The 13,575-nt window shown below is 37.4% G+C and overlaps 1 protein-coding gene across 2 annotated transcripts in view; it reads left to right on the top strand.

Annotated features, from left to right (window-relative positions):
• Positions 1-13,022, top strand: part of gfra1a (gdnf family receptor alpha 1a) — a 100,230-nt gene extending 87,208 nt beyond the window's left edge. For both annotated transcript variants that reach the window (XM_020639219.3, XM_020639220.3), the window contains 2 exons: positions 5,525-5,572; positions 8,993-13,022. In XM_020639219.3, coding sequence (XP_020494875.2) covers positions 5,525-5,572; positions 8,993-9,145 — 201 coding nt within the window. In that variant the 3' untranslated portion in view covers positions 9,146-13,022. The remainder of the gene's footprint in view (positions 1-5,524; positions 5,573-8,992) is intronic.
• Positions 13,023-13,575: the final 553 nt, after the last annotated feature.

Below are 13,575 nucleotides of genomic sequence, written 5' to 3'. Positions count from 1 at the left end.
ATCCTCAAGCAATTTCAAACTGAAACCAGCCTTTGCTAGCAATAACAGTCTACCAATATCATTGTTTATGTTTTTGTTATTGTTTTTGAAAATGCTGTGTAGAATATTGTTTCTCTGAAGGCTTTAAGGCCCTTATCCCAAAATACTGATAGATAAACCATCACTTTGTGTTTCCTCACAGAACAAAACAGATATTACTAATTTCTTTCTTTCTTTGTTTTGGTCTCCATCTGCTAAAGGTAATGGATTTCTCTTAAGCTTCTGAAGGCATCACTTTTGTCTCCAGCATTAGGTCTTTTATGCAGCACAGCCTCTTCATATCGCCTAACTTAACAAAAATCAACTCAAAGATGCTAAAATGGGGAAGTATAGAATTGTGGTGAAAGTAATTACCAGTGGGTTTATCACTTTGACAACCTGTTTCACATTACATATTGTCAGTTTATCCCTGTCTTAAAATGCTGATTTTTAATTAGCTTTAAAGTTGAAGTTGAGGTCAGTTGAGAAAAAATTAATTGGGCACCTGAATGAAACCTAAAGATTAAAGCCAAGTCGAAGTAATTAGTGGCCCGGGTAACCCCTTTGATTAGATTTGGATCACAGCTTGTGCCTCTATCCAAGACTGGTTTAGGAAAAACAAAGATTTAATTGGATTGCCCAACAAACACACACACACACACACACACACACACACACACACACACACACACATATACAAACATGTAGTTGCACCGTCCTGCAAGTTTACTTCCCACAGCCAGATATTGTGGATAGATGCGTACACATTCACTTTTGCGCACACAAATACACATAGATGCTGCACTCACTTACGGACACACACAACCAAACTCACACACAGAGTCTGCACTGATAATGAGCTGTGCTGGTGTACTGGTGCGTGTGTGCTGTTGGCACTGTTCTGATAGCATGTCAAGTACAAGTTAATGAGAGAGTTGTGTTAAACCACTTTTCTAGTGTGTGTGCGTGTGTGTGTGTCCATCTCCCCCCCACCCCCACTCTCTCCATTGATCTCAGTCTTGTTCACACACACATATATGTGCAAAACTAAAAAAAGGTACCCATTAACCGGTGACTCAAAACCTCTCCACTTCCAGAAAATGACAGCTCAACAACACTTACCGTGGTGCATTTACATCTATTAAAAGGGAAAAGAATGACAGCCTCCTAGAGAGAAAAAATGGAAGGTGGAAAGCTCCTCAGCTTGAAGTTCAAACTTGTCCTTTATGCACTACAGACAATACAAGGAAGGCCCCCCCTCCTGTAATCATTAAACTGAATTAGAAAAGATCCGGTTGATCATTTTGTCACAAATACCTGCTCTTAAGACTGCAGTTCTTGCTCTTTTCAGCCACGCTATCTGAAAAGCTCCGGGGATGGAGAGGTTATTGGTGATTGTCTAAATGGTTTAACCTTGCATATCTCAATTTAGTATTGGAAAGGTTATGATATGGGCAAATGAATATGGTCCCCTAACGATGGATCCCACTGAATTTGGTTACCCCAATGCTTTTTTTTTCAGATTACACGAGCAGTGTTTTTGTTTCTCACCTGAAAAGGAATCATGCGGGAGTTTAAACAAAATTGTACTTGGACCCACCTTTTATAGCCTTTAGGCCTTGTTCAGTTGTAGGCCTCACCAGGGTTAGACTGGCAGCTTTCACACTAGATTTAATTTAATTTAATAATGGTTGGTTCATTTTAATCAAGCTAAACAGGAGTATAAAAAAGCACCCCTAGCCTTGCTTAGATTTTCTCTGTTTTGCCTTTTTGTTAAGGTAACATTACAGCCAGGGAGAGTAATCTTTCTACATATTCCCCCCCCTTGAGGTTTCAAAGGAGATTAAAACACCAGAATGACTGCACTACCTTTATATCACACAACAGACAAAGCAGGGCCCACAGCATACCCAACACAGACAATACAACATATACACACACATGCCAAAACAGAGAGGCAAACATACATATATATACAGAGTTTGTGAGCGCTAAGGGCGACTTGAGCCTGTTCTTTGAAATGCAGTTGACTCTAAAGCGAGTAGTACATGCCCTGGACAAATATGGAAATCTACCACAATGCTAATGTGACTTTTAGAAAAGGCAGGTATTAGGCAAACACAGAACAGGCAGACACAAGGCAGGAATATGTATTTGAATAAGTTGACATCCAGATCTTTTTGAATTTGTACTAAGCGTTGCTGTTTTCAAATATTAGAGAAAACTAGTGTGTGCACATCCAGGCAAAATGCATACAGGTGCAGTGAAAGAACAGCACTAACTGCAGAAAGAAGGAAAAAGGTCCGCACACTGTTCAGCTTCAACCGGGCAATTGTAACACGGGCAACGTCTACAAGATCTTTCTCAGGCAGTTATTTAATTTCAAATAATACTTATAGGGCATTCAAATGTTTTTATTGGTCTCATGTGTTTAATTGCCAGCACAGTGTTGTTGTGGTCTGATATAAAGATTCAGTTAACTTTACTACAAAGAATACAGGATCAAAACAATTATATCTAACCATGCAAATAGTTTGGGCTTTATTTACAGAGTTCTAACATACTGCATCAATTCAAAATTGGCCCCAATACCTAGTAAACACCTTGGTCAGATAAAAACAAAAGCATGTATATGTCTATGCAGTGCTAGATGTAAGTAGGGAAACTCGGTCAGATTACTGCTGTTGGTTGTATTGAATCAAAATCAAATTCACGGCCGGATTAAAGCAAAACTCTGAGAAGAGGCACGCCCAGGTTTAAGGACTTCTTTACATGTGCTGGTCTACAATGTTCTGAAAACCTCCCTGCTTACACTAACACAATGGGGCTACATGAGATGGTGTTTTTTTTTGTCTCTGTGTTCCAGATGTAACACCACAGAGCTGCTGTTCTGTGTGTCTGTTAAGTCTTGAATTTGTGTGTCACTTAAGAATCACGTACATTTAGACATCTAGTTTTGTGCTTCTCTTTTGAAAAAATAAATAAATAAAAAAATCAAAGTAAAACAGCTCTGATATTAACTAGCGGTACATGTTTGGCAGTTCCATGACCCTGATTTGGATGGCACATTATTTCACTGATATTAGCCAGACAGAAACTCACAGTGTCAGCTTAAAGCTTCTTAAAGGGCCAGATATTAGAGACAAAACAGTCCAAACAAATGCTTTGGCAGATGGAGACCAACTTTTAAATGTATTCTACTTTTCTAAAGTCACTTTTTGTAATAAAAATTATGAATGTTTTGTTGTTGTCCTGCCCTCAGGATTTCACGCTACAAAACAACAAGCTGTAAAAGTTTGTTATCATTAGAATCTCTTGGTGTTTCTATGTGAGATGGGGGTAACAAACTTTTAATACGTCTTCAACGACTGTAAACACAGATGGGACCTCATTGTGCAATCCAAACTGATGTAAGATGTGTTTAATCATCGTATTTGTAACAATGGCTTTACACAGCCACTTTTTATTTTTTTCTTGGTTTGTTTGTTCTTAGGTCTTTATGTAGACCTGTAATATGATTTATAGTCATCATTCCATCTGATCCTGACTTTTTCTTTCCATTAAGTGCAGAAGAAAAGCTGTAATAACAAACTGCTTCTTACTTTATATATAACTGTGTATGCAACATGCTGTATAGCTCAGGTAGGAATTCACAGTACATCCTGGAGCCATTTGTTATTCTGCCAAAGTGCAAACCCACATACACACTGAAAGACCCAGAAGCTAAAACTGTATCATAAGTAACATTCACTTACATCTTTCATCCTGAATAGAGAGATTATGGTCATACAAACAGATAAAAATGTATCCTTTGCCTTAAATGCACTAAATATTAATCTTGCATTTAAATGCTTAACTTACAAAAAAATCAATTCACCGTGGTGGGTTCGCAATCAACATGAGCAAATATCACTTCACGCACGTTTAAAAATGTACCTGAGCATCAGGAACACAGAGAACCAAGGGAATGCGTCACTGAATAAATGTCACATGTATTTGTCTTCTCTGTTCATAATGTGTAATATATTGCAGGCACGTACAATAATCTGAATATGAGTAATACGGTCATGGTTATAGTCATGGCTTTTTAATAAGCTCTTGAGAAAATGACTTAGATAGATAAGTCTCTGAAATTTACAAAGCTTTAACTTTACCTTACTTTAAAGAGATCAATCTTTTTCCGTCCCATTGTTCAATGTAGAGTGGATTCTTATTTTATTGGCTTTTTATCATTTTTCCTTCCTCTTCAAGCAAGCTTCAACTTTGTTCTGTGTTCTACGGTAGCCCGAACTGGACAATTCAAAATGAACTCTCAACTCTTTTGATTTCTCTTGGCAATTTCTGCAACCTTTGACAGTCCTCCTACATTCCAGGAAGGGAAGGGGTGGTTTTTAAGAGGTTTGGGAACCGCGATCTCCAGATTTCCCAAAAATCCTACATAGTGCCCCTTAAACCAAGTGTTTACCTACCTAACCTCCTCACAAAGAAACATGGTCTTACAAATCTATTGCTATGTCTTTGTTTGGTGATAAAGCTTGAATTCTGTACCTCAACACCTGCGATTTGCCTTATGTAGCCTATAGAAAAGGGAGTAGTGTTGCTTGTGGGAATACACAATAAGGAATATATGAAGAACTCAATGTTAGAATCATGTTAGAAAAGTTTTTAGATAAATTACTTTAGCATCAGATCAGTTAATTTTCTTCAATTCAAGAGTAAACTCTTAAATGGTATTTTCCAAAAAACAAAAGTCATGTTCCTGGGCCAGTGGATAGCCAAAATAATTACCAAACGTGGAAGAACTAATAATTGCTGTCATTACAGAACAGCATTTAACCTATACTTACAGTCATGGAAAATCTGTTTGTTTTTTATTTATGTGTGTGTTAGAGAGCAACAGAATTAAAGACAGTGTGTTTGAACGGGCAACAACCACTGAATGATAAATGTGAGATGAAATCACAGTCCGGGTTTGACTGTCCCTCTGTGCTCAGTCGCACTCTTCCCCTCCTGTTGGTGAAAATATCAGAAGCTTTAAAAGTTTTACAGGCTCTCAGGGTAAACACTCCAAGGTTATTGTAGTGTTTCCAATTTGGCTTGAGCTTCCAATCTGCTTTTATCTGCTTTTTTTTTTCCATCTGATCAGATGAGCACAAAGCTTTCATAAACGTAGCAATTGAATGTGATGGTTATTAGAAGTGTAGTCACAGTGTTTGAACACTGATGTCTGTTGTTTCAAAGTATTGACAGAATATTTTCAGTGTAATGAGATTACAGATTGTTTCATCGATTGTTGATCACAGCAAATGAATTACTGCAGATTCTCTGTCAACTTTAACTTCAGTCTGTGTATAAAACTAAAATGGGTCTAAAAATTCTGTTGCATTGTGAGGTAACATTTCAACTTCTAAATATAAACCTCAAATACTATTTGTATGCTTATTGACAAGTATTTTTCTCTGCAAACTTTAATTTTGATGATGTTCTTTTTATCTCTCTGTTGCAGGCTCAGAAATTAAAGTCAAACTCAACTGTTGATGGGGTTCTTTGTGTGGTAAGTTTTCACATAGTTCAAATATTTTCAGAAATGAATAACAAATATCCAGGGATATTTTACTTCCAATTACATTTGGTCGTCTAGAAGCTGCTGCATGACTTCCAGCAGGACAGGGTAAAATAATCATAACTACCTCAAGGTTAAAATAAAAGCAGAATTAGTTTCAAAGAACAGGTTTGCAGTCTTACCACATTGGCAGCAATAGTTGGTTGATTTTACTTCTTTCCTCAAGACTTTCTCCTCAGAGGTTTTCAGTGTAAAGCTGTCCTCAGGATCAAAAAATCTATATCTGTTGTTGTTGTAAAAAAATAGAACCTTTCATAAAATATAAAGTATTTGCACTGGAAAAAAAACCTGTTGAATGTATGCAAAGATTGGGTGTTAAAGTAGACAAAGTCCCAAGGTTTCAAAAGTGAAGCCAAAACAGAACCATCTTAAACCTCATTCCTTTTAATGGCAAGCAGGACTGGAGGAGTTACAAAGATGTCCAACAATATTTTAGTCAACCAGCAACTTCCTTAAGTCAAAATTACTGTCTAAGAATAAATTACTACTAAGAATAAGGCTTACACACAAGGCAAGGCAAGTTTTTTATGTAGCACATTTCAGCAACAAGTCAATTCAAAGTGCTGCACATTTCAGAGAGTTTGTTACAGATATACTGTATGAAGCATAAAAACTGAATGCTTCTTCTCCATGTGTGGTTCTGACTCTGGGGAGAGAACGCAAACCTATTGTAATTGGTCTGGATGCTTCGTACCATATCAGAAGGTCCCTAATGTATTTTAGCCCTCAACCATTTGGTGCTTTATACACCAGCAATAGTATTTTTAAATCTATTCATTGACATACCGAAAGCCAGTGTAAAGAACTTAGAATTAGAGTGTTGTGATCTACCTTCTCGGTCACAGTGAGGACTTTAGCAGCAGCCTTCTGAATAAGCTGCAGTTGTCTGTTTAATATTTTTTAGGAAGACCTGTAAAGACACTGTTACAGCTTTGGAGTCTATTGACGATATATGCATGGAAATGATTTTCCAGGTTCTGTTGGGACCTAAGTCAGTAAATTCATGATATGCTCTTCAGGTGATAGCAGGCATGGTTATTGGTAATTGTCTTTATCTGGTTCTTAAAATTCAGATAAGAGTCCATAATGACACCCTCATGTAGGACTTTGTCAGTGATTTTTTTAAGCTGCATGCTGACTTGTAATCGCTACTCCTTGGCCCCTACTTCTTTTTGTAATTGAAGAAAATTATGGCACAGCTGCTGAATTATTTTTTAAATGCATTTACCTAGTGGTTGTATATGGCCATTGTCTCCTGGTGATATTGTAATGTAGAGCTGTTTGTCATCTGCGTAGTTATGATAAGTTATATAAATGTTTTAAGTCATCTGAGTCAGTGGGAGCATGTAGGTGTTTCACAGAAAAGGTCCCAGGATGGAGCCTTGTGGAACTCCACATGTAATTCTACATCATGCTGCGTGCAATTGGTGATGTGGTGGCTGCGCTTGCAGTCATGAAAGCACGTCTTAGCATTTTATTTTACTATATTGATCACGACTGTATATAGTGTGCAGCCTACTTTAAAAAGAGAAAAAGGTATTACAAGTGTGTCTCATACACCAGATTATGGAGGGAATTATGTGCTGGAATTTTCTGGCAAAATATATGTTTAGAAAGCTTTATTTCACAGTTTGTATTTCTCTATAACATAGCAAATTGAATTTGTTGTCTTTAATAATGACAGCCAATGTTTTTTTTCTGGACCTCTAAAAGAATACAAAAAATACATAGATTAATATTATAGGCTTGCAATGACTGGACGACTCTATGTATTCACTCAGGACTACAAATTCCGCAGTGAATGCAATATCACTGCATGTAAAACTCATTAGAATGTTTTTGGTGTGATGACTTCTTAAACTCTCTCAACTATCTCAGAAAACAGCTTTATTTATTACCACAAGGCAATTTCCCAAATTACCAAATAATCACAAACTGTTATCCAAACTTACTGTTTAAAGTCTCTGACCTCCAACAGAGAGTGATTGCCAGAGCAATCCTCCCTGCCTCCTTTTTAAACTCCAGGTCTTTGTAGTTCCTTTGAGGCTGGAATAGGATTGTTGCTTATCTACTGGCTTTTAAAGTTCACAGCAAATGTCATTGTACAATAATAAGGCCATGATATGCACTGGACTGACATTTAATAGAGGCAGGGACATGTCTGGAGGAAATGACCCAGCCGTTAGCTAGCAGCTATATTAGCAAGCCAAAGACTCGTGAAGCTCTGTATAAACATTTACGCATGATGGCACATGCAACTGTACACAGACAAATACAAAAAAAAGATGCCTATATAGAAGTTTTTATAGGTGATAGCATTGAATTAGAAAGTATTTTGGCCTTAAGGGTTCCACATTTTTTATACATGAATAAAACTGCATCCTTAAGGCAATTTAATGTCCCACTGGGTAAAACAAGTGGCAATCAAATACACAGGGTGAAAGAATACAATTGCTTTTGTGATCTGTAATAAGTAAAAAAAAATCCAAAAATCTGCTGTGGATATGATCAAGAGGTTCCTGCCACAGCCGAGACATGTCAGTCATCTTCCTTATCCCACAATCGGACTTTCAGATCAGGCAAATGAGTGATACGACTTTTTGTCTCTGAATATACAATGTTTCCAAGATGATTTGTGGTTAATCTTATTTGGATAATGAATACGTACTTAGCTTTATATGCTTTAAGGTCAGATCACACAGAATTACTTATCAAACCCATACATATGGATAGATTGATGTGTATTTCTAATAAGAAAAAAGTGTTTCTTAGAGTCACTGTGGTGAATAATCTGCAGCACAGCTGCCGGTCAATGTGATGATTAATTCTAATAGACTTATCTTTAATCCTGACTCACTTGTCTATGAATGCTAAGCTTCCTATTCATCGTGATTTTTGAACAAAATTAAAATGACAGAAATCAGTATGCAAAAGCTGGCTTCCCTTTTTTAACACCAAACATTAATTATGCTGGTAGAAATTAATGAATATCAAAGTTTGGAATGGTAGAACTGCCTGGCTTCAATGTGCTATTTGATAGAACAAATCAAAGAATAAGAAAGCTGCAAAATAGTTGTAATGTTGCCAATTAAGCCGAGGATTAAGTTAACATTCTCAGCAGGTCATTGTTCACATAGCTTGAAAGGAAATCTTTTCTTCAGCTACAAAACATTTGTGTTGTTTTCCACAGTTTCTACAATATTTCCTTCAAGAATCTGGGTTAAAACCAATTCTACCTCATTTTGATTCTTACAAACACTGATAATAGATACAAACTGGAATAGGTCTTATGTAGCTCTTTGAGACTTTTTTGACTTTAACAAATCTTTCCCTCTTATCCCTCTCTCCCAGGACCCTCAGATAGATGGTCCAAGCACATCCAATGCCATTCTGAGGGACTCTGCTGTCTCCAGACGGCCTGCAGGCCTGGCCTCTCTGCTGCCCCTCCTGCTCTGGCTGTGGTACTGCAGCATGCATGCGCTATCCTCGCTGGGCGTCTTGTAGCCTCGCTGCATCACAGCAACAAGCTCAAATGGACTGACAGACACACATTTGTATAAAAGAAAAAGCAAAAGAAGAAATTATATCCTTACTTTTCGGTAATACCTGTTGTACTTTTATTCTTTCTGGATTCTTTCTCTCTTTTGATTCCTACTTTGTTTTTGTTTTTTTTATGGATTTTTGAGAAGCTTTGTTGTTTTATGTTTTTTTTTTCTTTGCAATGCAGCTTTGTGCTTAAACAGTGATCTTCTGTACGTGTTAACTCAGTTTGGCTGTGTGTCCCCTGTGGCTTTGGTGGGGGAAAAAAACATGGATTTAAAGCTTATGTGTCAGGCAGAAATGGGGAAAGGACTACATTCCAAAAAAAACACAGCTGGTGGCTCTTGAAAAGGTACACACAAAATGTAATTGAGCATAGATTTTCAGAGTTTCCACCCATGTCTGTTTGTGTGTTGAGGCTAAAGGTGGGATCATTTGCTTAAAAGTCACAGTCAGTTCAGTAACGGCTACATTTTATCACTTGGGCAGCCTTTTTGGTGTTATTCAGTCTTCTTCGTGGTTCGTGTATGTTTTGATAATGATGTAATCTGGTGTTTTACATTTTTATGAAAGGTTGTGGATATATACAGTAAATTACAAAAAGAGTCACTTGAAAGCCTTGCTTTTTTCAAGGGTGAACACCAATGACCCATAACATCAGAGAAGTAAGAACATGTGCGCCCAAACTGTCTTTACTGAACACACATTGCCACCACCGGCAAAAGCACACAAGCAAAGGCCCACTCACACACTGCACATATTCACACATTCAGACTAAAACACACAGCACCAGGCTTTTAGCATCCCTTTTTTTTACACCTTGTTATTGCAAACAGAGTGATACTCAGAGATCACGGAAAATTAGCTCACATGCTGCTGTGGAAATCCACTCATTAGTGATTGTACATACTTGTAATTGTTAAGACATCAAAGCCATGTTCTATGATTCTCTTTGGAACGCTGCTTAAGTGTCACCTGAAGGATTTGTTTGTGGTCTTCTTTTTTGTTTTGATGTACTTTGCTGCACTGTATCCAAAAAAACAAGAGCAGATGAAAGAAAAACAAGCTAACTGTTGTTACTTACACCTCCATTGCTCCCAACCTTCATTTTCTGTCAGTTCAGTGTTACCATCTATTGCCTCAGTCGTGAAACTGTCAACACATGTTTTGCAAGAGTGTGAGCGCTAAAAATTGACATTTGCTAAGCCCCCCTCCACCCCAAACTGCTGTCAAGCTGTCATTATGACCAGAGACAGTCAGGATTGAAATAGATTTTTTTTTTATCTTGATATCCTTTATTAATCCCTGAGGGAAATTCAGGTTTATGTTGTTGTCTGTTGTTTATAAGGACATGCTTCTCACACACATAGGCCCGAGGTGGAGAGATGTCAGAGAGGGCTGCTGCAAGCTGCTAAGCAGAGAGCACACCAGAGAAGTTGGGGGTTCAGTGCCTTGCTCAAGGGCACCTCAGCAGTGCTCAGGAAGGGCCCTGGCACCTCTCCAGCTACCAGACCAACTTCTAGATTTGATCTGCACCGGGACTTAAACCGGCGACCCTTCGGTTCCCAACCGAAGTCCCTATGGACTGAGCTACTGCCGCCCCCAAATTGATAATGTTTTAAACATTGGCTTTTAAAAGACAAAAGACAAAACATTTGTACCATTTTTTACAGTATTTAACTGTAAAAAAAAATTCCTGGTTTCAACTCCAGCTTATGAAGTCATGTATCAATATTTGTTTATAGAAATATAGAGTTTGTATGGTTTACAGGCTACTCATTAAAAGAGATTTCATTTAATTAATTCCTCTCCTGCAGCACATCCATCCAGTGAGTATGATATGTCAGAATAAGGACTTTTGTTACGTATTTCATGGCTACGTTATGTCAAATAGCATCTCCTACTGATTCAGACCATGTTTAATGATGTGTCCATTTGATCTCAAAAGACTGAAATTCAGAGTTGCCCCCTATAGTTGGAATTCCAGTTCTGAAACTCGGAGGAACTTCAGTAGTCCAAGCTAAAATCCAACATGGCTGCCACTTGCATCAACAGTCAAGTTTAAGCTGTACACTATAGTGATTCTTGACAACTTAGTCTTGTTTGCGTGTAATTAAATCGATTACACTGATAGTATTTTCAAAGTTCTGTCTTGTGACTTTCGCCCGCAAACTATTACATTGTTATCGTTTGGTATTAGCTAACAAAGCAAAAGTACTTACTTACAAAACTAAGTTTAGCTGAGTATGCTAACGTTAACAGCTATGAGCTAATACCGTTCAGCCCATTTATTGCAATCCTCCGACATATTTTGGAAATGAAAAAAATGGAAACCACCCTTTGAGCTGGGATAAATACATTAGCTGTCCCGTTGACCAACTAACACTTGAGTTAAATTTCGGTTGAACACTCATCATTTGGAGGAGGGGTTTAGCAATTGATCAAGTAACCAACCAACTCTGGACAGTATGTGACATGTGACTTTTGTAGTGTATGTAAATCATCAAATTTTACATGTCTGCTCCCAAGGATTGCAGGGAAAACAATAGGCCACAACATTGTTTTAGTATAGTACATGTTAAATGCAATTTGATGCATCCATTTTCTTTAGCTTTTCAAATAGAGATATACGGTTCTCAAATCTCCCACCAGTGAATACAGGCTTTGTATTTCTACAGACTTCCATACAACACATGATCAAGACGTTTACATACATCACTGTGGCATGTTCAGCAGAGTTACTTTAGCCATTTGGACACTGACAGGAGCATTTACAACACGCTGCTTGGGTTTTATGTAGCTTCTCAAACATGATTAATGTATAGTAGGACCTAAATGTTATTTACTGAGCATAAACATGGTATATGCATTGTATGTACTTGGCTGAAACTATAAATTGGACAAATAAATGTCTGAAGATATTCTATTCCAGAGCATTGTGAGCTATTTTGACATTCAGATACAACTTAGAGTACATTGAATAAGCAACATCATTGTTTTTTATATTGTGTATATTTCTCCTTGTATGTACATGATTATGGAATATTATTGCATCTGAGAAAGAGGATATCAAAGTAACACTCCCACTGTAGTTAAATAGCCCCATTAATGACATTGCTAAAATATAATATTTTGTTTTTGGCTATAAGATTGGAGCATATTTTTATATTTTTACCAATTTTTGCTTTTTGGATGAGTTGAAATGAATGATATACTGTTGATCATTTTAAAGTGTTCAACTTCGCTAAGACTGCCCAGTGCAGTTACCAATAGGATTTTGGCTTTATTGCTGAAATAATTTTGGGGACAATAAATTAAAGTTGGGCAAAGAAGAAAATGGTCATTGCATGGTGATTGGGAAGTAAAGAAACAGTACGGTACCATTAAAGGCTTTTTTATTGTGTTTGACAAGAAGAGGGTTGGACATTTGCAGTTAAACAGAATAGAAATGTAACAAGTATCTACCTGGTATTGATTAAATTTCACAGATTTATTGTTTTACAGAGCATTAAATAATTGTATACATGATCCTGACGTCATATCTTTTTTGGCTCTGGAATATGAGATTAAGCGTACCAAGGCAGTTCAGAACTTCTATTTACTTTGAAGAGCCTCAAAGTGGGGTTCACGTCTTGCTGAAAAGGATCTATATAGGCCAAAAGTAAAAGATGTTATATAATGTCTGCTGACCATCTCCATCCCATGTGTTGTTTAAAAATACCAAAAATGGATTTTTGGAGATGCACAGTCCCTCAGATATCCGGCATCATTAACTTCTTAGCTTGTGAAAATGTAAAATCTATTGTACAAAAGTTATGATTAAAACTGTTAAATCATCCAACCTGTTTGTAATTTGTGTTATTTCATTGAACAATGTGGAAAAGAAACCATCAGACAAGCAGACAGACACATCGAAAAGACATGTAGAAAGGTGTCATAAGAGATTCAAGAGAGTTTGAATTTGTCTTGTTCCTGATAAGAGCTTTTAAGCTATGACTTCGGTTTACCAACCTAAAGGAATCAAAGACTATGGAGATGAGAACAGAAAAAAAGAATCATCTGAGGCTTGTAGCTTTGGCTTTGAGGGGAGGGGTCACATCTATGGGGCAGCTGTGGGTCAGTGGTAGAAACGGTAAAACTCTCAAATGGAAAGTTGGGGGTTCGATTCCTGGCTCCTGCAGCCACATGTCCGATGTGTCCTTAATTGGGCAAGACACTTCAATCCAATATTACTACAGCTGCGGCATATAAATGTGTATGAATGGGTTTAGCTAATACTCATGGTCACTGTACATAGCAGCCTGTGCCATTTTTGTGTTAATAGATGTGGATTGGTAGTCGTGACCTGCGGTAAAAGCGCTTTAAGTAGTCAGAACTGAAGACTAGAAAAGTGC

This window comes from Labrus bergylta, chromosome 10 (genome assembly GCF_963930695.1).
Source record: "Labrus bergylta chromosome 10, fLabBer1.1, whole genome shotgun sequence".
NCBI lineage: Eukaryota > Metazoa > Chordata > Actinopteri > Labriformes > Labridae > Labrus > Labrus bergylta.
This window is presented reverse-complemented; position numbering and strand designations above follow the sequence as displayed.